We start from the raw sequence: 21699 nt of genomic DNA, 5'->3' as shown, positions 1-21699 counted from the left end.
AAAGAATTACCAGTAAAAAAGGTATAGCCAGAAATATACCAAAATTATTATAATAGTGTTGAACTATTTCTAGAATTAAAATCATTTAAAACATTGACTTAAAAGGAAGGATTAGTGCTACATGCATTTAAAAAGACCTTGTCTTGTAAAGTTACCAGAGGTCTGTTGGACTAAAAGGATCTTTAGTTAGCAATGCAAAGAGAGTAAAAAGGAAGCCAGTTTAGCCTTTTAAATTTAACTCTTAGATACCTTACAATATTAATTACATATTTATCATGTATAAGTTGGATTTTGAATTGTTTTTATTATTCCTTACTGTTAATTTGTCTGTTTTTATTTTAGCATATTATTGTGTTAAAAGGACAGCTAGCCAGACAGAATGCTGAAGCTGCTAATACTATCAATGAACTAAAACTGCACATAGACTCTGAAAAAAATAACTCATCTAAGCTAGAAGCAGAGAAGCTAGAAATTATCAAAGAGCAAGAAAACCAGAGGGAGAAATTGAATCAATGTACATTTGCACTTAATGATTTGCACATGACTAAGCAGCACCTAGAAACTAAAATGAAAGAGTTAAAAGAGCAGCTGAAAGCATCCCAACAATGTAGGTCCCAAAATAAACAGGACATTGTTGAATTAAAGAAAAATCTACTACAAAGAGAAGAAGAAATTTCTGCACTCAAAAGGAAATTAGCAAAGATCAGCCATGAATCATCTCACAGTTATCAAGATAATTCAGTCAAAGAAAGTGAAATAGAAATTTCAAAGTTGAATGAGCAAATTTCAGAAAGTAAACTAAGAACCACAGACTTAGAAAAATCTATTTTAGATCTTCAGACAGAAAAAGAAAAGCTTCATGTAGCATGTGAAGAGCTTAAACAACAGTTGAAAATAGCTAGTAGTGAGAAAAACAAGATTGCCTTTGAAAAAGATACCATGCTGGAGGCTTTGAAAACAGAAAAGGATCGATTAGAGAATGAATTAAACCAGATTGAAAGTCAGTTGTTGGAACAGGCTCACAAATATGAGCAAACCATTGAAGAATTGTCAAATGCACGCAACATGAATACCACTGCATTACAGCTTGACCATGAACGCTTAGTTAAACTCAATCAAGAGAGAGACTTTGAGATTACAGAACTTAAGAGGAACATCGAGCAGATGGAAGTCGATCATGAGGAAACTAAAGAAATGTTAACAAGTAGCTTAGCCGGTCAGAAACAACTGACAGAGCTCATAAAAGAGAAAGAGGTATTTGTTGAAAGGTTTAAAACAAGAGCCTATGAATTGGAGCAGCAACATGAAGATTATGCTAAGGATTCCAAAAAACTTGAACTTTTAAAGCAAAGTTTAGAAGAAAAAGAGAAAATCCTTTCAGTCATGAAAGAAGAGAATAATCATTTGAAAGAAGAAATTGAACGTTTGAAAGATCAACAAAATAGGTCCACTCCTTTGGCTGAGCCAAAAACCTTGGATATCATCACTGAACTAGAAGCAGAAATAACTCAGTTAACTATATTTAAAAATAATCTTGAAGAAGAAGGGAAAAGGAACAAAAGGATGCTTGAGGATCAGAATCAGAAAATGGCTCAGCTTCAGCAATCCTTGCAGGAATATAAAAAGGAGATAGAGCAAAACAGATTTCAGCAGGAACAAATGAACCTTACACACAAACAAGTGTGTTTGGAAAAGGATGAGGAAATTAAAAGCCTGCAAAGGACAATAGAACAATTGCATAATCAGAGAAAGGTCATTCAGCCAGATCCTTCTGATCTCTTCCAAGGAACCAAAGTACAAACACTTAATGGCGAAAATGGGAATGAGAAACATGATTTATCTAAAGCTGAGATTGAAAAACTGGTTAAAGGCATCAAGGAGAGAGAAATGGAAATCAAACTTCTGAATGAGCAGAATGTATCTCTAAGTAAACAAATAGATCAGTTATCCAAAGATGAAGTTGGCAAACTTACACAGATCATTCAAGAGAAAAACTTAGAGATCCAAGCTCTCCATGCCAGGGTCTCCTCTCCACCTTATAGGCAGGATGTTCTTTACCTCCAACAGCAGTTGCAAGCCTATGCAATGGAAAGGGAGCAAGTGCTGGCAGTTCTCAGTGAGAAGACAAGGGAGAACAGTCAATTAAAGACAGATTATCACAAGATGATGGATATCGTAGCAGCTAAGGAAGCAGCCCTAAAGAAGCTGCAAGAAGAAAACCAAAAGCTAGCCACCGAATTTGAAAGTAGCAGTCAAGACATGTCTCGAGAAACTATTAAAAACTTGTCCCGTATTATTAGAGAAAAAGACATTGAGATTGATGCTTTAAGTCAGAAGTGCCAAACTTTGTTAACTGTCCTTCAGACATCCAGTGCTGGCACAGGCAGTGAGTTAGGAGGAATCAATAGCAATCAGTTTGAAGAGCTTTTGCAGGAGCGTGATAAACTGAAACAGCAAGTTAAGAAAATGGAAGAGTGGAAGAAGCAGGTAATGACCACTGTGCAGAATATGCAACACGAGTCTGCTCATCTCCAAGTAGAACTACAGAGCCTTCAGGCACAGATTTCAACTGACAGTGAAAACAATTCTCAGTTGCAAATCAAATATAATGGCTTAATCCAAGGCTATGAGCAGAATGAGCAAAAGTTGAAAACATTCAGTCAGGAATTAGTCCATGTTCAGCATAGTATAGGAGAACTTAATAATACTAAGGATATAATTTTGGGTAAACTTGATATAGTAACACCACCTCTGCCAGAAAACCCTCCCATGAGTGGACATCAACAAAACATTCCTAGTAGAACTGTTTCTCAGGTGCTTCCCAGTGAGACCAAACTACTCTGTGAAGAACTGGAACGCATGGCAAAAACATTGGAGGAAAAAGATGCAACAATCCAGACTCTGCAGGAAAATAATCGAAGGCTGTCTGATTCTGTGGCTGCATCATCAGAAGTGGAGCGGAAGTGTCAAGCAGAGTCTTACCTGGAAATGAAACAGTTCAGGGAGAGGTGTGATGTTTTGCAGAAATCACTCAGAGAAAAAGATCTGCTAATAAAATCAAAAAGTGATCAGTTAGCTTCTCTAAATGAAAATCTTACTAATAAAGAGAATGAAAATGAACTGCTGAAGCAAGGTGTGACTAACCTAAAAGAGAGGACTTTTGTTTTGGAAATGGATCTCCGTAAATTGAAAGAAGAAAATGATAGAATAGTGATGAGATGCCAGGAAAAAGAAACAGAATTCCGAGCTCTGCAAGAGACCAACATGCAGTTTTCCATGATGTTGAGAGAGAAGGAATTTGAATCACAATCCATGAAGGAGAAAGCTCTCACATTTGAAAAAATGTTGAAAGAGAGAGAACAGGTATGTGATTAATTAAATTCTTACTTTGTATTTAAGGGGGTAAAGGATATGCCTTATACCATACAATATACATTACAGCCATTTGAAGCATGTGAAGAATTCTGGGAAATGCTACAGCAGAAAAGAGCTTCCACAGTCAGATCCCAGCAAGCTAATAGCCTTTCTGCTAACTAGTAGCTCTTAAAGCAGAGGTGTCAAACTTGTGGCCCTCCAGATGTTTAGGCCTTCAACTCCCAGAAGCTCTAGCCAGCTTGTCCGTGATCGCATCTCCCCCTATGAACCGGTGCGTGCTCTGAGATCTTCCAGGGAGGCCCTCTTCTTGCTCCTTCTGCCGTCACAAACACAGTCGGTGGGGACGAGGGAGAAGACCTTCTCGGTTGTGGCTCCCTGCCTCTGGAATGCCCTACCCAGAGAGATCAAACTAGCCTCCACCCTATCCTCGTTTCATAAGGAGCTGAAAACTTGGTGGTTTAAACAGACCTTTGAGTAGAGCTCCTATAGCCCTCCTGGCTATGCTCTTGCTCAGCACTTTACCCACCTGCTTGCCTGCTCATATACTGTAGCACCGTATATGCTTAGCACCTTATAGTTGGTCACTTTAACACTGAATCCTGATTGCTGTATCTGGACATTATTGATGGAGCTGATGTTACTAGGTTTTAATTTCCTTGTTAATTTGATTGTATGTCTTACGTTTTATGTTCATGTGGCATTATGTTCTAATTGTTGTATGGTTTTAACTGCTGTATGTTTGCTGTGTTATTGGAAACCATCCTTAGTTCCTTGAGAAAATGGGATGGTATATAAATACAGTTTTATTTTATTATTATATTCTCCAAAGGAATTTGGGGAACTGATGTCCAAAACACCTAGAAGGCCACAAGTTTGACACCATCAAAAGCTTATTTATGAGGCTGCTATCCACAATGCTGTCTATCTACTCTTTTCTTGAATAACCTGTGAAATTTGTGCTGAGACTGCAGTTTATAAACAACTAGCTTGGGGACCCGGCAATGCCCGAGTTATTTAAAAAAGGCATTATTTGTCTTTGAATGTTAGGTATTCTCAGTTAGGAGTGGGTGAACTACAATTCCCAGAATCGTGGGTCAATCCTCCACAAACCCTGCCATTATTCAAAGTGGGTCATTTTGGATCTGTGTACCAAGGTGTGGTCCAGATCTGTCGTTTGCTGGTCATCGTCTGACTGCAGTGCTCTCTGGATGGGGGTGAACTACTACAACTCCCAGATTCCTGGGGCAGTTATCCGAAAACATCTGCCAGTATCCACAGCAGGCTATGTTGAGTCTGTGTGCCAAGTGTGGTCCAGATCAGTCGTTGGCTGGGTTCAGTGCTCTTTGTATGCAGGTGAACTATAACTCGCAAAATCAAGGCCCATTCCCACAAACCCCTGCAGTATGTTCAGTTGGGCATTAGGCTTCTTTGTGCGAAGTCTGGTCCCAGTCCATTGTCGGTGGGGGTCACTGTTTCTCTAGATGTAGGCGAACTATAACCCCCTTTCCCCCAAACTTATCCAAATATGTTCTGTTGGTTATGGGGGCTCTGTGTGCCAAGTTTGGTCCTGGTCCATCATTGGTGGGGTTCGAAGTGCTCATTCATTGCAGGTGAACTATAAATCCCAGTACCAGGCCAATTCCCCTCAAAACCCACCAGTATTCAAATGTGGGCATATCGGGTATGCATGGCAAGTTTGGTCCAGATCCATCATTGTTTGGGTTCATAGCGTTCTGGGTGTAGGTGAACTACAACAACTCTAAATTCCCCAGTAGGAGTCACAGTGCTCTGACTAGATGCAGGGTGAACAGCAACTTCTACTATGTGGAGTCAATCCCCCAAACTCCTCCAGTAAGTTTAGTTGTCGCTCAGTTCTGCTGTGTTTGTTATGCAGACAGATTTGAAAGGGAAGGGCAGTAGGCAGGGTCATGCAAATTCCACACCAATGGAGAACCCTGGGATGCCTGCCTGTGGTGGAGGAAAATGCAAAATCTAGGATGAAATGGTCCCCAAATGAAAGCATTCCTTGGGTGGAGGGCTGTAGTGTTTGGGGAGGACACTGGCAGGGTTTGGGATACATGTTCATGGAGTTCACTGTAACCGCAATGTCAGTGGAAAAGAGTGACTTGCTGGCTCCTCAGCACTGGGAACTATAGCCTGTTTGTGGAGGACAGAGGCTGTCTATGTGAACAGACAGCCATGCCACATACAGGTTTTCATTTTTTTTATGGATATAGATATAGATATAGATTGCTGTTAGTATACCTGGGAACATTGTCCTTTCCAGTATGTAGACATATAGTGACTATGGGCTGCCTGTCATGCATCCACTTTGAGAAATGTTAAAATATACATGCATCATTGCATACAATGGTGTAGATACAACCTTCATGTTATTTCCAACACAGAATGCTTTTTGTCTAGAAAAAGGAGTGGAACTATCTATATATATAAAAGAATGATGGAATCAGGGCACTGGACAAAACAACAAAACTACAGGCCCCCCAACCTCAAAATTTGACAACACAACCCGTCATCCACGGCTCTAGGTTGATACAACAAAAAGAAAAGAAAAATAAAGTCCTAATTACAGGGAGAGGAATAATTGTTTTTATCCAATTACTGCCAGTTAGAGGGCTAAGCTCCGCCCACTTGGTCTCCTAGCAACCTACTCAGCCCAGGGGACAGGCACAGTTAGGCCTCACTTAGGCCTTTTCCACAGATTATCTGAAATAATAACAGAAGCATAGAATCCAAGTGTTTGGAGAGACCCCTAAGGGCCATCCAGCCCAACCCTTTCTACTATGCAGCAGGACACAATCCAAGCATTCACAACAAATGGACAACGTATAAACACTATACAATACTACACAGGGACATAGACCCCCTCTATCCTCACCACTTTTACAGTACACAAACAACCAAATGCATACTAAACATAAAGACAACCATACAACAGACATTAAATACCACCACTACCTCAACAATTTCTCACCACCACCACCAGACAACGCCACAGCAACGCGTGGCCGGGCACAGCTAGTTCTGATATATGTTTTTAGCTGTGTTTGTGCTGTTTCTCTCTCTATGCAATGTGTCCAATATGACTTGAATAATATATGGCAACTATTATGACCATTCAGTGCTTATTTTTATAGTAACAGAAGGTCAACCTTTAAAAATGCCTAAGCTCTCTTTATTTCTGTTAGCAAAAGGGAAATGCAGGGGAACTAAACCAGCTACTGAATGAAGCAAAGTCTATGCAAGAGAAGGCTGTTGCTTTTCAGCATGAGAGGGATCAAGTCATGTTGGCACTCAAGCAGAAGCAAATGGAGACTACTGCCCTGCAGAATGAGGTATGGGGATGGCAATGATTAAACAGAGAGTTGGACTAGGTGGCCTTTATGGTCTCTTCCAACTCTATGATTCTGTGAAACAAGAGTGGGGAGATAAGTAAAAAAAAACTGAAGGAATCTATCCTCAATATCACGCAGATGCAGCATTTGCGTGATAAGGAGCAACGTCTTAATCAAGAACTAGAGAGGTTACGCAACCACCTTTTAGAAAGGGAAGACACCTCCACCCGTGAAGCTTTAGCTGCAGAGGATCGGGAATCAAAACTCCGGAAGAAAGTCCAGATTTTGGAGGAAAAGCTGCAGTCTTCATCAACTGCAGTAGAAAATGCTAGGTAATATTTTGTTTCCTTTACTCCTAAATGCTTGTCAGCAGCTAGTTGAGGGGTTATTTTACAAAAGTTCCGTAGCACGCATCCAAAAGTCTTGTGCTTATTAGGTTCTCTTTCTTGAGTCCTTTCAGAAAGTAATGAATTTATCAGTGGAAAATGTCTATCACTGAATAATAATTTTCAGCCTTTGCAGGCTTTTAACATGGGCACACTTCTAATTTCTATTTAATGTTGAAGATATATACCTTCTTGCTTCTTTTGTTGCTGCCACACAGCAGCAGATTTAATAGGGATACGAAAACAAGCAGAAACAAGTGCAGAACATATAAGGTTTTTGAGATAGAAAAAAGGGACTGAGGGAGGACATGACAAATTTTCAAAGAACTATGCATAGTCTGGAAACAGAATAGAAAAATTATTCATTTCCCATAATAGTAAAACATGTGACGATACAGTGATGATTAGTAGGTTATTGCAGGATAGATTAAAGGAAAACAAACTCCATATCTGTGGAGGATACATTCCCAAACTTTCAATGGAAACAGGAGATTGTGGATAATAGTGAACCCTATTGAAATGGATGACTTCTAGTAACCATAGAGTCACTCTGGAGAACATTATCTTTAAGGATTTACTAGATCCTCCAGAGTGACTCTGTGGTACTGTCTGCCAGAAGCATGCCATTGAATCGAGTGAAGGACCTAGAAATATATATTTTGTCTGATGTAGATAGATAAAATCTTGAGTAAGGGGGTCATATTGTACTGCTTCATACAGTGCCACAGGATTGGTGATGTCACTAGTAAGCTAGTGTTATTCAAATGTATGAAGAATTGTAGTGGTAGTTACTACATATCATAGATTAGTGGGACTTCCATTTCCATGTGGCAGTAAACATTTGAATGCTACCCTGTTTCCCCGAAAATAAGACAGGGTCTTATATTAATTTTTGCTCCCAAAGATGCACTAGGTCTTATTTTCAGGGGATGTCTTATTTTTCCATGAAGAAGAGCTCACATTTATAACAACAAAAATGAACATTTATTATATACTGTAAAGTAGTTGTCATCACAAACCAGCATAACCAGACAAACTATGAATCCTATCAAGAATTTCTTGTTACTACCATTATTTACATATACAACAATCTATGGTACCTCTTGCAGTTTAGGTTTCAAAAGGTTTCCACGCTGATTTCTCTCTATTCTAGTTTCAATGTAGTCATGAATGATGAATAATATAATATACTATAATAATAATATGATAATATAATGATATACAATATATTAATGAGATAATATAATAATAGGATATAAAAATAACAGAATATGATAATATGGTATTAATAGGATAATATAATAATGGGATATAATAACAGAATAGCATAATAATAATAATATAATAGGATAATATAATAGAATAATAGAATGGAATAGAATGATATAAAATATATTAATAGGATAATATAAAATGGAATATAATAATAAAACAGAATATGCTAATAATAAAAAAATAATAATATGATAATATAGTAGAATAATAGTATAGAATATAATGATATAAAATATATTAATAGGATAATATAAAATGGAATATAATAATAACAGAATAATAATATAATAATATGAAAATATAATAGAATAATAATAGAATAATAATATAATGATATAATAATAATAATAGAAAAATATAATATAATGATATAAAATATATTAATAGGATAATATAATAATGGGATATAATAATAGTAACAGATATGATGATAATAATATGGTAATAGAATAATAGTATAAAATAATAAGTTTCATGGCATAGGATAGGAATAAGGATGAGAGGAGAATCCCTATGCGTCCTGTACCTTTAAGAAACAGAAAGAGCAGGACGAGTGGAAAGCCCTCTTCCTTCCCTCCCACCCTTCCTTGCCTTGGCTCCAGGAGCCAATCAGAAGCCTTGGGGGCGAAGGGAGCATGGCCAGGACGAAGGAAGAAACGGCAGTGCAGCAGCAGCCACGGAGGCTGGGGGACAGGCAAGGCAAGGCCAGCAAGCACTTTCCCTCCCTCCCTCCCTCCCTCCCTCCCTCCCTCCCTCCCTCCCTCCGGTGTGTATGAATGAGTGCTGCTTCTGCCCTGCAGCCATGTTTCCCAATGGAACTCTGCTGCAGCCTTAGTTGCTAGGTCTTACTTTCAGGGGAGGCCTTATATTTGGCAATCCCCCCAAACCCCTGCTAGGTCTTATTCTTTGGGGAGGTCTTATTTTAGGGGAAACACTGTAGCTGCTCAGGAGCAGTATTGTAAGAAGACTTGCCCAGCGTTGGTCATTTCTGGAGACAAGATACTGGATTGGATGGAAATCTTAGAAATGTTAACGAGTGCAGATTTTAACTTCTTTCCACCCCTGCCTTACGACTATAATGCCATGTAGCTTCATTGAGATTCCAGGGAGGGGTATGAGGATAGACCCCCACTCTCTAGCAGTGCAGCCAGAATTGTCATCCTCACACTGTCTGCCAGTTTGCTTAATGACTACTGAGATGACAAGGCAAATACGTGGTAAAGGCTCTCCTGAACATTCACCAAGGAAAAGCTGGCATATGTGGAGAAATGCATGCCATCTTTAGATCCAAGCTTGATATATTATAATATGGTCATTGACTCACCCTGACTTCAGTTAAGCATTGCATCTCTGCTGAGTAAGGTCATTTTCATGCGTTCTCCGCCTTTCCTCCTTCTTATTTAAGTCTCTATGGAAGGCAAATGCTTATTTATATAAAGTTTTCCTGAATAGAATGGATTGTTTTCTAACAGCTGTCTTTACTTCTGTGCCAGGATGTTGATTAGTCTTTTTTACTGTTGTGGAGAGGGATAGCTTAAACTATTCTTCCTGGAAATACTGTCTATAGCAGCTGTTTTTATTTTTATAATTTGATTGAAGCTATTGCCAGATGTCTAGAATCCAAAAGTGAGGGGGGGGGGGGGGGTTCTAAAAAAAATCCTGATTGTGTTTGTGTGTGTGTGTGTGTGTGTGTGTGTGTGTATATATATATATATATATATATATATATATATAATATTATTTTATTATATTTTGCTTGTAGCCATCAAGCTAGTATGCAGGTGGAATCCTTGCAAGAGCAACTGGATCTTGTGACTAGGCACAGGGATGAAACTGTGCTTCAGCTAACAATTTCGCAAGACCAAGTGAAACAATATGCAATGTCCCTGGCCAATCTGCAGATGGTGCTAGAGCAGTTTCAGCGGGGTAGGTTAACTCACCAGGTGTGATGTGAAAATTGCTATAAATACTTTGTGTGTGTTTTAAAAAGAGCTACAATTTTGTAACGAACTTAAAAATGAGTGATTTCTTTAAAATCTTACTTTACCTAACATTTGGAAACACTAAAGGGATGGCCGGAGCTAATTATTAGATATGCTAAATGTACTTATTTTATTTTCAGAAGAGAAAGCCATGTATTCAGCAGAGCTACAAAAACATCAAAGGCAGACTGCAGAATGGAAGAAAAAAGCAGAACAACTAGAAGAGAAAATCATTTCATTGCAGGTAGAATACGATGGTTGTAGAATGCAATCTGTTTTGATTTTAATTAGTAAGGCAAATAAAAAAGCAGTGGCAGAAAGATTCAGAAGAACTGAAATTAATTAGAAGGTCCCTAAAAAGATATGATTATCTTAAAGTAAGGGAAAGGATTTGGGACAGGAATAGAATGTACCTGATCTTACTGGGGGTTTTGTTTTTAAAAAATGACTCAGAGGGGCTTCCTTAAAAAGGAAAAAATCAGATGACTAAAACAAAATTTATTTTAAACTAAGATTTGCTGTATCAGTAGATATGCTGCTACGACAAATAGGTGCTATAATGACCTGTTTCATTTTAACAGGAAAAGTTAGAAGAAGCTAATGAAGCACTGGATTCTGCATCAAGGTTAACAGAACAGCTGGATCTCAAAGAGGAGCAAATAGAGGAACTTAAAAAACAAGGTAAGTGTTTACACAAAGTAGTCTGTCATGTATAAAATACCTGTATAACTGCAGGAAGTCTTTCAAACGGGTAGAACCTATTTTTCATTCTGCAGTAAATGTCATAAAGTGTGCCCCTCACTCACCAGTGCCAATCGCTTACATCAACATTTCTGCCTTTAATTCTATTTAAGAAATCTGTCTCACCCTGATTCACTCTTGTCAGTATGCCTCCTTTCTCTGATAAGAAAGTTGGGAACAGAATATTCTTTGAGTTCAGTATAGAAGATACATGCAAAGAGATCTAGTATTATCTTCGAGATTAAGTGAGAGAGTAAAGTTGTAGCATAAGCATTTACAGACTCAGTATGGAGTGAACTGGAGCCTAGAAAGAGACTGTTATAATCAGACTGTATTAATAGCCATAAAATGTGAAACTACTGGATAGTAATGAGGTAACAAGTTCAGTTTTAGCAGATCATTGAGGGCCAATGGTAGCACAAAAGATGTGTCCTAAGGCCCGAGTGGATGGACGACCACCTGAATGATGGAGGAAGTTTTGAAATGTGGTGTGATGCTGACTGGCAACCAGAAAGAAGATTTATAAACTGTCCAAGAGCACCCTCATGAGGTTGGAGGCTTAATTGTTATTGTATTACAGGAATCTGGATCAGCTCTGTGGATCTCTAGTGAACATGAAATTCATGAAATTTCTCTTTAGTCATAAAAACAAGATGGTTTGAGCATCCTTTAAGAAACTGAGAGTCTTATTTTATGATCTGTATAATCAGACTAGATTTTGGTTATTTCTCAAAAGAAGTTGGGCTCAATGCTTGCAACCATTTTTATGTCAACCAGCAAACTTCTCTTTTGTTTCTTCAAGGGACTGATTGTAACAAAAACATAAGGAGGCTATGGTGCTCTTTTGTTGATTTAAAGATCATCCATTGGCTTGGATCCAGAGTTCCACTCATGCAAGAGCCCTACTACACCCCTCCTTTCTAGTGCTGCTATCCATGCCTACTAATAGTGTATGGGAAGATGCTCAAAGAGTCATTGAGGAAGGGTGGGAATTGAAGGAGTAACTTGCAGAAATAGAAGTGCCTTTTCATTTGCAGAAGGTCTGTTTTGTACCTAACAATGCATTTTTGAAGTTGGGAGTTTCTATCCCTGTGCTTAAATTCCTTTTTAAAATTGATCTTTTAACCAAAGGAAATGGTTTTTTTCAAAAGAGGAAATATTGGGTTGCTGTGAGTTTTCCAAGCTGTATGGCCATGTTCCAGAAGCATTCTTTCCTGACGTTTCACCCACATCTATGGAGAGAATGCTTCTGGAACATGGCCATACAGCCCGGAAAACTCATAGCAACCCAGTGATTTCAGCCATGAAAGCATTCAACAACACAGAGAAAAGGCTGTTACCAGAACAGGAAGACTGCATGAAGCTTTTCCTATAGGACACAAAAAAATGTAGATTGTGTAAAGTAAATTGCTCTGTCTTTATGCTTGCTTTATAATATGTGTGCCTTAGGACCGAGGAGCTGTAATAAGTTGCTGATTTTTTCCCTGTAGTGACTTACCCTACAAGTAATACGCTACCTCAATTAATATCCAAAACAAGACCAGATCTTCTTGAACTTTTTCCTGTAGTGACCCATTTTCACCCAAATTCTGGGTGTATAAGTATATAAATAGGTAGGAAAAATAACACATTTCCTGATAATAAATCAGCATTTGCAAGGCTTACTAAATAAACTGAATTTCTTTTATATAAAGTACAGCTGAAGCATTTTCTGCAAAGTCTGCTATAATCTGCACGTTCTTGCTAACGGAGTTGTGTAAATGGTCGGAGTTCAGAAACCTTTTACTGTTGCCAAATTTTTATGACTCCAGCACTGAGCTAAAGGAACCTTATTTGGGGCCAGGAACCACAGTTTAAGAAGCGGTGATCTAGAGAATTAGTGTCTGAGAGATACTGCTCTAGACTCAGAAATCTTCAATTTAAACAAAGATGTATCACTCTTACAAATTCTTTTGTACAGCAACAGGCATGGAAATCACATTAAGGTGCACCTCCCAAATTCTATGTCATATAAAGAGTAAACAAAATTATTAATTGCTGTTATCTGGTTTCTGAAAAAATACGAATAAAATGTTTATATTAATCAGAAGTGCACACAAATGCAAATATTAGTGAAAAATAATGTCCAAAAAGGCACAAAATTAGGAAAACTGCTTGGAGAAGGCATGTTGATATTTTATACACACACACACACACACACACACACCAATAGAAATGTGCTCAAAAAGTCATATAAATTTTCTTGTAGCTCTTTTTTAAAATAACAGATTTATGCAGAATCACTGTCCAGTGGACATAAAATGAAAAAATATTGATCCCTAGTCTATAATATTACGTAGTGAGCTTACTGAAAAACTAGCCAATTTTGAGGGGTTGATTAAACACTCCAAAGTGTGAGGAAATACTGTTGTAATGTATTTTAACATGCCTTTTGGCCAGACATCTGAAAGGCTTGCCAGGAGAAACATTGGTTTAATAAAATATAATAGCTCTTGTTACATGACAGAATCTGAAACCAAACATGTAGGGACTAGCCTCCTTACTTCTCCTAAACCGTTTTGAGAATAATGGTCTCTCTTTTTTTTTAGTTTTTTTATTGATACATCCATTTAATTTTGCCATACAAGTTTTATCCCAATATACATCATTCTAAAAATAACTTTACCTTATATGTCACTTTATACATTCTTATACATTATTTAATGTTTATCTCCCATTACCTGTGCCCCCCCTCGTTTCCCCCTCCCTCCTAGAACAGCAATTCCATAAGGCTGTTCCATATGGTTAAATTGATGTAATGACAACATTTAGAATATTGATCTCTTGACATTTTAGTGAAGTATAATTAAGGTTTTTTTCTGTAAGAATTTTATTTATCACATAGATGCATCTTAATTCTCATAGATACTTCAGAGAAAGTTAGTCAGCAGCATGAGCAATCTAAGCATACTTAACCTCTATCAAAAGTTTGTTCTTCAAATCTATTATTCTATTTCCATTCTGGCCTCTGATGCTTCCATGTTATAGGGAGTTGTTTCTTTGGACTGACATAATCAGACACTGGAATTGTAAAAGAAATAGAGTTCTTCTAGTTCCTGGCTGGCTGTATTTATGCTCCCTGGTCTTCTGAATGTTTCCGAGTGACAGGCAACAACCTCCTGATAACACAGCTCAAGAGTGATTAAGAATTGGTTCACTTATGAGTAAGTTCCCCTGCAATATCTTCTAACATGTTGATTGGAGTTCGTACAGATGCTGCATTTGGATAGCTGATGTGCTTAATCTAAACCTTGCTTTGTCCCTGATGCCTTTAGAACTCACAGCACTTCAAATAAATTATTTTTAAGCTGTTATTTCACTCAGCATCCATGCTGAAAGGCTTTTGAGAAGTCAGCAAGCAAGAAGCCAAATTACCTTTTGCACTTAGGCTCAGCATTATTGACCCATTCTTTACTTTGTCCTTAAAAGGAAGTGTGGGTCTTCTTGATTTTTCTTAGACCATTTAATCTTGCTTCCTATTTAGCAAAAGCAACTCAAGACAGCTTAGTGAATCAAAATTAATACAAAATATAAAAAGTCTCAAAGGATCCATCCTGCGTTTGAGTTGCCTGAAGCAAAGGAGGATAAAAATGCAATCTTTCTCTTCCAGCAGTGGCTTCTGTACCCTATTGATCATCAGATGGGAAAATAGTGATTGGTGTTAAAGAGGCATATGGGGATTTGATCACAGAGAAAAGGCCACAGTAGATTAGCATTGGTTGCACAAGAAGTTACGATGTTTATGGATTCATTGTATAAACACTGCCTGTTATTCCAGCTGTGTGTTTGCAGTATTTACTTTCATAGGATTTTGCGGAAAGCATATGCAACCTGCAGCCAATGCGCTACATTCTCATACCTTTTGGATAGTCCTGATGAATGTGACGAAGACAACTTGTTTGCATTTTTTATAGTTTATTATAAACAAACAAAATCATGGGCTTTGCAGATTCATTAAATATTGTCTGCTGGCCAGTGATGTCACCATGTATGTGATAGGATAATTTATTTCATGATGTTGTCACTTATTAGCAAAGGTGGAACTGAGGATTGTTGGTGCCCATGCCTTACTGTACAAGAGGAAAAATGTGTGTGTGTACCTTCAAAGTCACCTATTGCTTTATGGTGGCCCCATTAATGTTAAAGGGTTTTCTTAGACAAAGAATATTCATAGGTGCTTTTGCTAGTTCCTTCTTCTGAAATATAGCCTACAGCACCTGTATTCATTGGTGGTCTTCTATCCAAGTACTAACCAGGACAGGTCCTGTTTAACTTCCAAGATCAGATAGAATCTAAAGACTTAGGGGCATTTAGGCCAGGAAGCAAATAGAAGAGCACAGTAAAGTTCCATCTTGTCTTTTTACATCAGCTGAGGCCCCTCCCACCATCTCCAACTGATGCTCGGGTGCCAGAGCTAAGAGGGAGCCATGAAGACAGTTCCATCTTGTCTTTTTACATCAGCTGAGGCTCCTATCCGCAATAACATGCTATGCTAGTTTTATATCTGGAGCAGAATGAAGAAGCCGGGGCCGGGAAGACATCTTTCCACAATGTCTCCTGTATCAATTTAATGATATAATGATATATAATAATATTATACTATACTAATATTATAATACATTGTATATACATGTAATATTAATAATAAAATTATGATGTAATACAATGTAATAATAATTATAATTGACTATTATAATTGTATATTTATATTACATGCAATATTACTGATAATATTGCGATATAGTTGTATAATGTAATATATTGTATGTATATATACTTGTAAACTGCCCTGAGTCCCCTTCGGGGTGAGAAGGGCGGTATATAAATGTCGCAAATAAATAAATAAAATAAATAAAGCTGCTTCTATATACTAAATTTTGATGCATCTCCAGACAAAGATGTAAAGCATGGCATAACTCTGTTAGACTTTTGATCATTCTTTTCCACTGGAATAAGGGACAAATCCCTTCCATGTGATCTAGCCATCTTTTTTGTGAATAGCCAAATGGAACTGGTTTAGAATTAACCATTGCTGGGAGTAGCAGTTAAAGTAAAGGCCACTGGATATTGCAGCAAGCAAGATGTTAAATCATAAATACTGTATATACTCGAGTATAAGCTGATCCGAATATAAGCTGAGGCACCTAATTTTACCACAAAAAAACTGGGAAAACATTGACTCCATTATAGGCCGAGGGTGGTAATTTTCAGAAATAAAAATATATACCAATAAAATTACATTAATTGAGGCATCAGTAGGTTAAATGTTTTTGAATATTTACATAAAGCTCAGATTTAAGATAAGACTGTCCAACTGTGATCAAATCATTATTCTCATCTTCTTCAATGTCAATGTGCTTATGTATCCTTTTAATAATAATAGAGTAAAATAATACATGTAATAATAATAATAATAAATACAGGAAAACAATACAAGTAATAATAAATAGAGTAAAATAATAAATGCAATAATAAGATCAGAGTGAAATAATAAATGTATTATTATTAATAATAAAAATAGAGTAAAATAAATGTAATAGTAGCAACAATAATAGAGAAAAATAATAAATGTAATAATACCAATAATAATAGAGAAAAATAATAAATGTACCATATATTCTCGAGTATAAGCTGACCCAAATATAAGCCAACCAGGACCCTCACCCGAGTATAAGCCGAGGTGGGCTTTTTCAGTCTTAAAAAAGGGGCTGAAAAACTAGGCTTATACTTGAGTATATACAGTAGTTTTGAAAAGTCAAAGTCTTACTTTGTTTTAAGCAAAAGGTTTTCCCCAATTAACTGAGAAGTGAGTTAACTCATTTTTACTATTCTATACCTATGAATCCATGTCCACACAAAATGATTAAGCATTTGGTTCATTATTAGAATGAACCTTTCTCTTAATAACATCAAACTTGTACAGGATTTCAATTTGATTACAATTCAGAAAACCACATAAAAGGCCTTGGTTAGTAATCTTATAAATTATGCTATCCAGTACTGCTTAGGGTAGATAACTGAAAATTTAATAGCTTATCCCCAGCATTTCTGTTATTTGACATCATTGTGGTACATTCTAGTATCAATGAGAAGTGGAACACTAGGCACGTTCCTGCAGATAAGGGCTAAAGGCCAAGTCCCAAAATTAAAATCTGTGAGATGACGTAAATAGGCTGCAATCCATGTGGTTTCTCCAAGAAATTTAGTCTGTTAGAGCAGAGTCTACCATATTCAACTGTGTCTCTGAATATATGCATACATTTCTTTGTGCCACATAAGTCAAGAATGAACCAAAGGGAAGTTTGAATAATCTGGTAGATCTTTGGCAATTTTAGTAGATTGGCGAGGATTTTTTTACTTTTGTATAACTGCCATTCCTATCTTCAATTATATTAATAAAATAAAGATTTTCTCAACCTTTTTCATGTGACTATCTTTTGCAGCAAATAGATTTTTGAGTTCTAATGAAAGCAAATATTGATCCCACAAGTGAAGTCTCCTCATTTTTATATACTTATATAAATGAATTTCTGTATTTGTTGACAGTCAAACAGAAGATGCAAATCTGTTACTACACTCAGTGACTAAGCTAACATAGTAAAGAGGGAGGAAGATAATCCAAAATTAGCTATCTGGTTTGCCAAGCAAGAGTCTCAGTGCTTCTAATTTTGTTGTTACTTAGTATCTACAGGCAATTATAAGTTTTTAATAATCAGAGGCTAAGACTGGATTTGTAGAAATATTTTGCTGTACCTTCAACTTCTTAGCTTCCATCTTTCAGTATGGCTGTTGCCCTTTTCATGAAGCATAGCTTCCCTACGGTATTTCCCCCTGTGGTTAGCCTAATAGTGGTGTTCAGCATCTTGGCATGTGTGCCACCATTATAATAACAAATATAATATTTTCCTCTAAACCGTATTTCTGGCACAGATTGTGGGTGTGGAGTGTTGTGTAGGATTTAGGAATGGAATTAGCACCCTCCTCCCTTCCCATCACCCATCAGATGTGACAGTTTAACAAAATAAAAAGGAAACTGTATTCAAAAGACATTATTTACACAAGCAAACATATAATGCCTTATTGAAAGGTGGCCAATACATTCCCAGACACAGATTTTTTGGCCTAAACTGCTGTGAAAGAATTTTTAACTGTATTTTTTTGGCAGGCTAAATTAATAAAAAAAATAGAAGGCATACCAGATGAAGGTTTTTGAATTTCCATAAATGGTTAAAAGTTGCAGGAGAATTATGTCACTAATTTTCAGGAGCCCACATTGAACTTTAGCACTGTCCTGTCTTTTTATGCCAATTAATTAAAGTATTACAGTATATTTTTTCATAGGTCAGTTCTATGACAGAAGAAATTGATTATATACAAATAGATGAGCAGCCATCTTTTGTGCATTACTAAACTTAGCCTGATGGCTTAGTTGCAGGAAATAATATATTAACAAAACAAATGACTTTTTTCTTTCTTACTTTCTTGCAAAGAGCTAAAGGTGAGAAGTATGGTTTTCTACTCCATCTCATTTTGTCTTTATAGTTTTGTGAAGCTGGGGGGAAAGGTAGTGATTGGCCAAAGGTTATGCAGCGAGGGTTTCATGGTTACTTTGAACGTAAGTTTCCCTTGTTCTGACCCGAAACTCTAATGGCTCTTTTGCACTTTAATTGGTATGAAATGAAAAAATAGAAGAAATGTGTTCTGTACTCTGTTTTTAAAATGTGTTCCTTGTGTCTTGCTTATATTTTTCCTATAGTTATATATTCTATATTTTTACGTGCACAAAGGACTTAATCAGCAATCCAAATGTCTGTTGATCTTTTAAAATTCTTACCTTTGCGAATGACCTGTCTAAACTCATGGCTAACAATGCATATTGTCAGAGCAAAGATTTTTTACCTCTTTTTTATAAAGGGCATTGTCTACCACACCTGTTTAAAGTACGAAAAATTATTGAGTGTGCATATTCTCATTTTTAATCAAAAACAGATTCTCTGAAATAATTTTTGAATAGCCTTGCTGGTAGAGTTTGTTCCTGAAACTGAGTATATATTTTACTGACATTAAGATTTTTCTTTGGATATTTTTTAATCTTCCTTTTGCAGATGGCAATTTTATTTTCTGGCAAATCCTACTTTGCCACAAAGGGACTATAAACTAGATAGAAACAATCTCAAATGTATTTGGTTTTCTGTGAAGTCAGATACTTGTATATTCTCAAGATCAGTAGATGCTTCCAAATTCATAATGTCTGTGAAGCTTTCTTCCCATTGCACCACACATATAAACTATATACTGTATCAGAACTGGTCCATAGTGATGTGTAATATGGACTAAGATTAAATATGTATTTTGCATAGGCATTATGGCTACCGGGAAAAAAAGTTTGCTCTGTCCAATAGTTATCCCTCCAAAAAATGGACAGAAGCTATCTCTGTCCTCCCAAAAAAGTTAAATTATTTTCTAGAAATCTCTGTTTAGTTCTTACAGATGCATCAAGGATAACTTTGTGATCTGGCTTGCCTAAACATCTCATGAGAATACCTAAGTTTATTATACTTAACTAAATCCAGTGTTGCTCTCATGGTGGAAAACCAGATCTTTCTTTCTCCATCCCTCCTGTATCCCTTGACACCAATGAGATGCAGCTTCAGAGGATTTCCCAGTCCTCTGGAGCAGATTTTTGGGTGCGTAAAAGAGTGAAAAGGACAGAGGAGATCCCCCTTTCATTGCCAGTGATGGAAGGAGCTCCATCAGCTAATTAATTATATTATACTCTGATCAACAACTCTAAACAATGCAGTCCTGCCCATATTTATTTGACTATATTGTGTTCTGAGGGGTATACTCACTAGCAGATGTATCAGAAGTTACAGACCGAATCATTTTAGAAGATCTTATTTTCTGAGTTTTATATAATTACCAAGGCTGAATGGCTTTACTTGTTTTGAGTGGTGGATTTATATTTTGTTGTCTGTGCTTTGGCTCTTTTCCCATTCTGTCAGGATATTAGGACAGGTATTTTAACAGAAATTGAAAGGTATTAACAATTTTCCATATGTGTCATCCTTTCCTGAAACAACTCTGAAAAGATGTTTGCTTTGTGCCAATTTATAATCCTTTTCATTAGTTAGAAATCTTGGACAGATTGCTTCAGACTGTTTTGTGCAAAAGCAAGCAATTATCTTCTTGCCAATGTAACAAAAGTGTGGAAAAAGTACCCTTTGTAAAATCTCAGGCTTTGGTGTTTACATATATGATCAGGATAGAGTTTTGCATCTTTGTTATTCATATCTATATATCTAAAAGTTAAAGTATGTATGTATGTATGTATGTATGTATGTTCCACAAAGGCTTTTACATGGCATAATGAATATGGACCAGACTTGATACACATGCCCTTCATTATCCAACTTAAAAATACATGGATGGTTTCAACAAATAAATCTACCCCATTTGAGGGTAGGACCCCAAAAATAAATAAACATGTATATATGTATGCAGCACTCAGGTGAACCCACAAGAGGCCAGTATATAGATAGAAAGGCTACCTCTGAGGGAGAGATAACAAATGGAAGAGAGCTGGAATGTCAGCAGAATGATACTCTAGAAGTCCCTCACATAGAAATTCTACAGGAGGCCTTAGACGAGAAAGGAATCATTACGATGACAAAATATCAGCAAGATTTATTGTTTTCTCATTACAACAAAATCTTATTTCTGTAGGTGAATTAAAGCAAGAAATGTTAGAAGATGCACAAAAGAAGCTAATGAACCTCATAAACAGCACCGAAGGAAAAGTGGACAAGTGAGTCTCTAAAATGAGAAAAATGTCACACTTTGATTTTTGGATTTATTACAGGGAAGTGGAATATTTCAAGCAATGAATGGTCAAATCTTTGGATGCAGAATCCAGGGATACATAGTGCCAGGTGTAGTTCATTTAAAACTCCTGCAAAAGAAATAAAGGTTAATTTGCTAGCATTTAATTCAGTTTGTTAAGTAGATTAATGTACTTTCCACAGTTATTCTTTTCTGTGGCAAATATTATTACAGTGCCATAAAGTGATGATGTGCTGTAAGTAAAGAGCAGAAATGGAAGAAACATGTAAGTAAAGAACACAAAGTGCCAGATCTGTGACCAGCACAAAGCAGTTTTTAGGGGGAGGGGTGGGGGGGGAGATACTCAGCTTGACCTTTCATTACTTGTTAAAATTATTTTGAAATCCTTTTAACTTCTTCGCCCATCAAATAGTTCTTGTTTTCCAAAATATTGCATCAAAATTAAGATTTATATTCCTTCTTACTTAAAATGGTTTGGGCATGGGAGATGCAGATTTATAGCAAGAATAATGCAGTTCCTTTTCTTGATTATCAGCACTGTCAAGTAATGCTTGATTTTTCCCCCACTATGATAGGGTGTTGATGAGAAACCTTTTCATTGGCCATTTTCATACTCCAAAGAATAAGCGTCATGAAGTGCTAAGGCTAATGGGAAATATCCTGGGAATACAAAAGGAGGAGATTGATCAGGTAATTCCAACA

The 21699-nt window shown here is 36.8% G+C and overlaps 1 protein-coding gene across 1 annotated transcript in view; it reads left to right on the top strand.

Annotated features, from left to right (window-relative positions):
- The window catches only part of trip11 (thyroid hormone receptor interactor 11), a 46332-nt gene that overhangs the window by 17561 nt on the left and 7072 nt on the right, over positions 1-21699 (top strand). Inside the window, exons 10-17 of the mRNA XM_008113504.3 lie at positions 343-3363; positions 6585-6731; positions 6870-7063; positions 10155-10318; positions 10515-10618; positions 10956-11055; positions 20881-20962; positions 21573-21687. Coding sequence (XP_008111711.2) covers positions 343-3363; positions 6585-6731; positions 6870-7063; positions 10155-10318; positions 10515-10618; positions 10956-11055; positions 20881-20962; positions 21573-21687 — 3927 coding nt within the window. The remainder of the gene's footprint in view (positions 1-342; positions 3364-6584; positions 6732-6869; positions 7064-10154; positions 10319-10514; positions 10619-10955; positions 11056-20880; positions 20963-21572; positions 21688-21699) is intronic.

Source organism: Anolis carolinensis, chromosome 1, assembly GCF_035594765.1.
Source record: "Anolis carolinensis isolate JA03-04 chromosome 1, rAnoCar3.1.pri, whole genome shotgun sequence".
In the NCBI taxonomy this organism is placed as follows: Eukaryota; Metazoa; Chordata; class Lepidosauria; order Squamata; family Dactyloidae; genus Anolis; species Anolis carolinensis.
The sequence above is the reverse complement of the archived record's forward strand: the minus strand, read 5'-3'. Positions and strand labels throughout refer to the sequence as shown.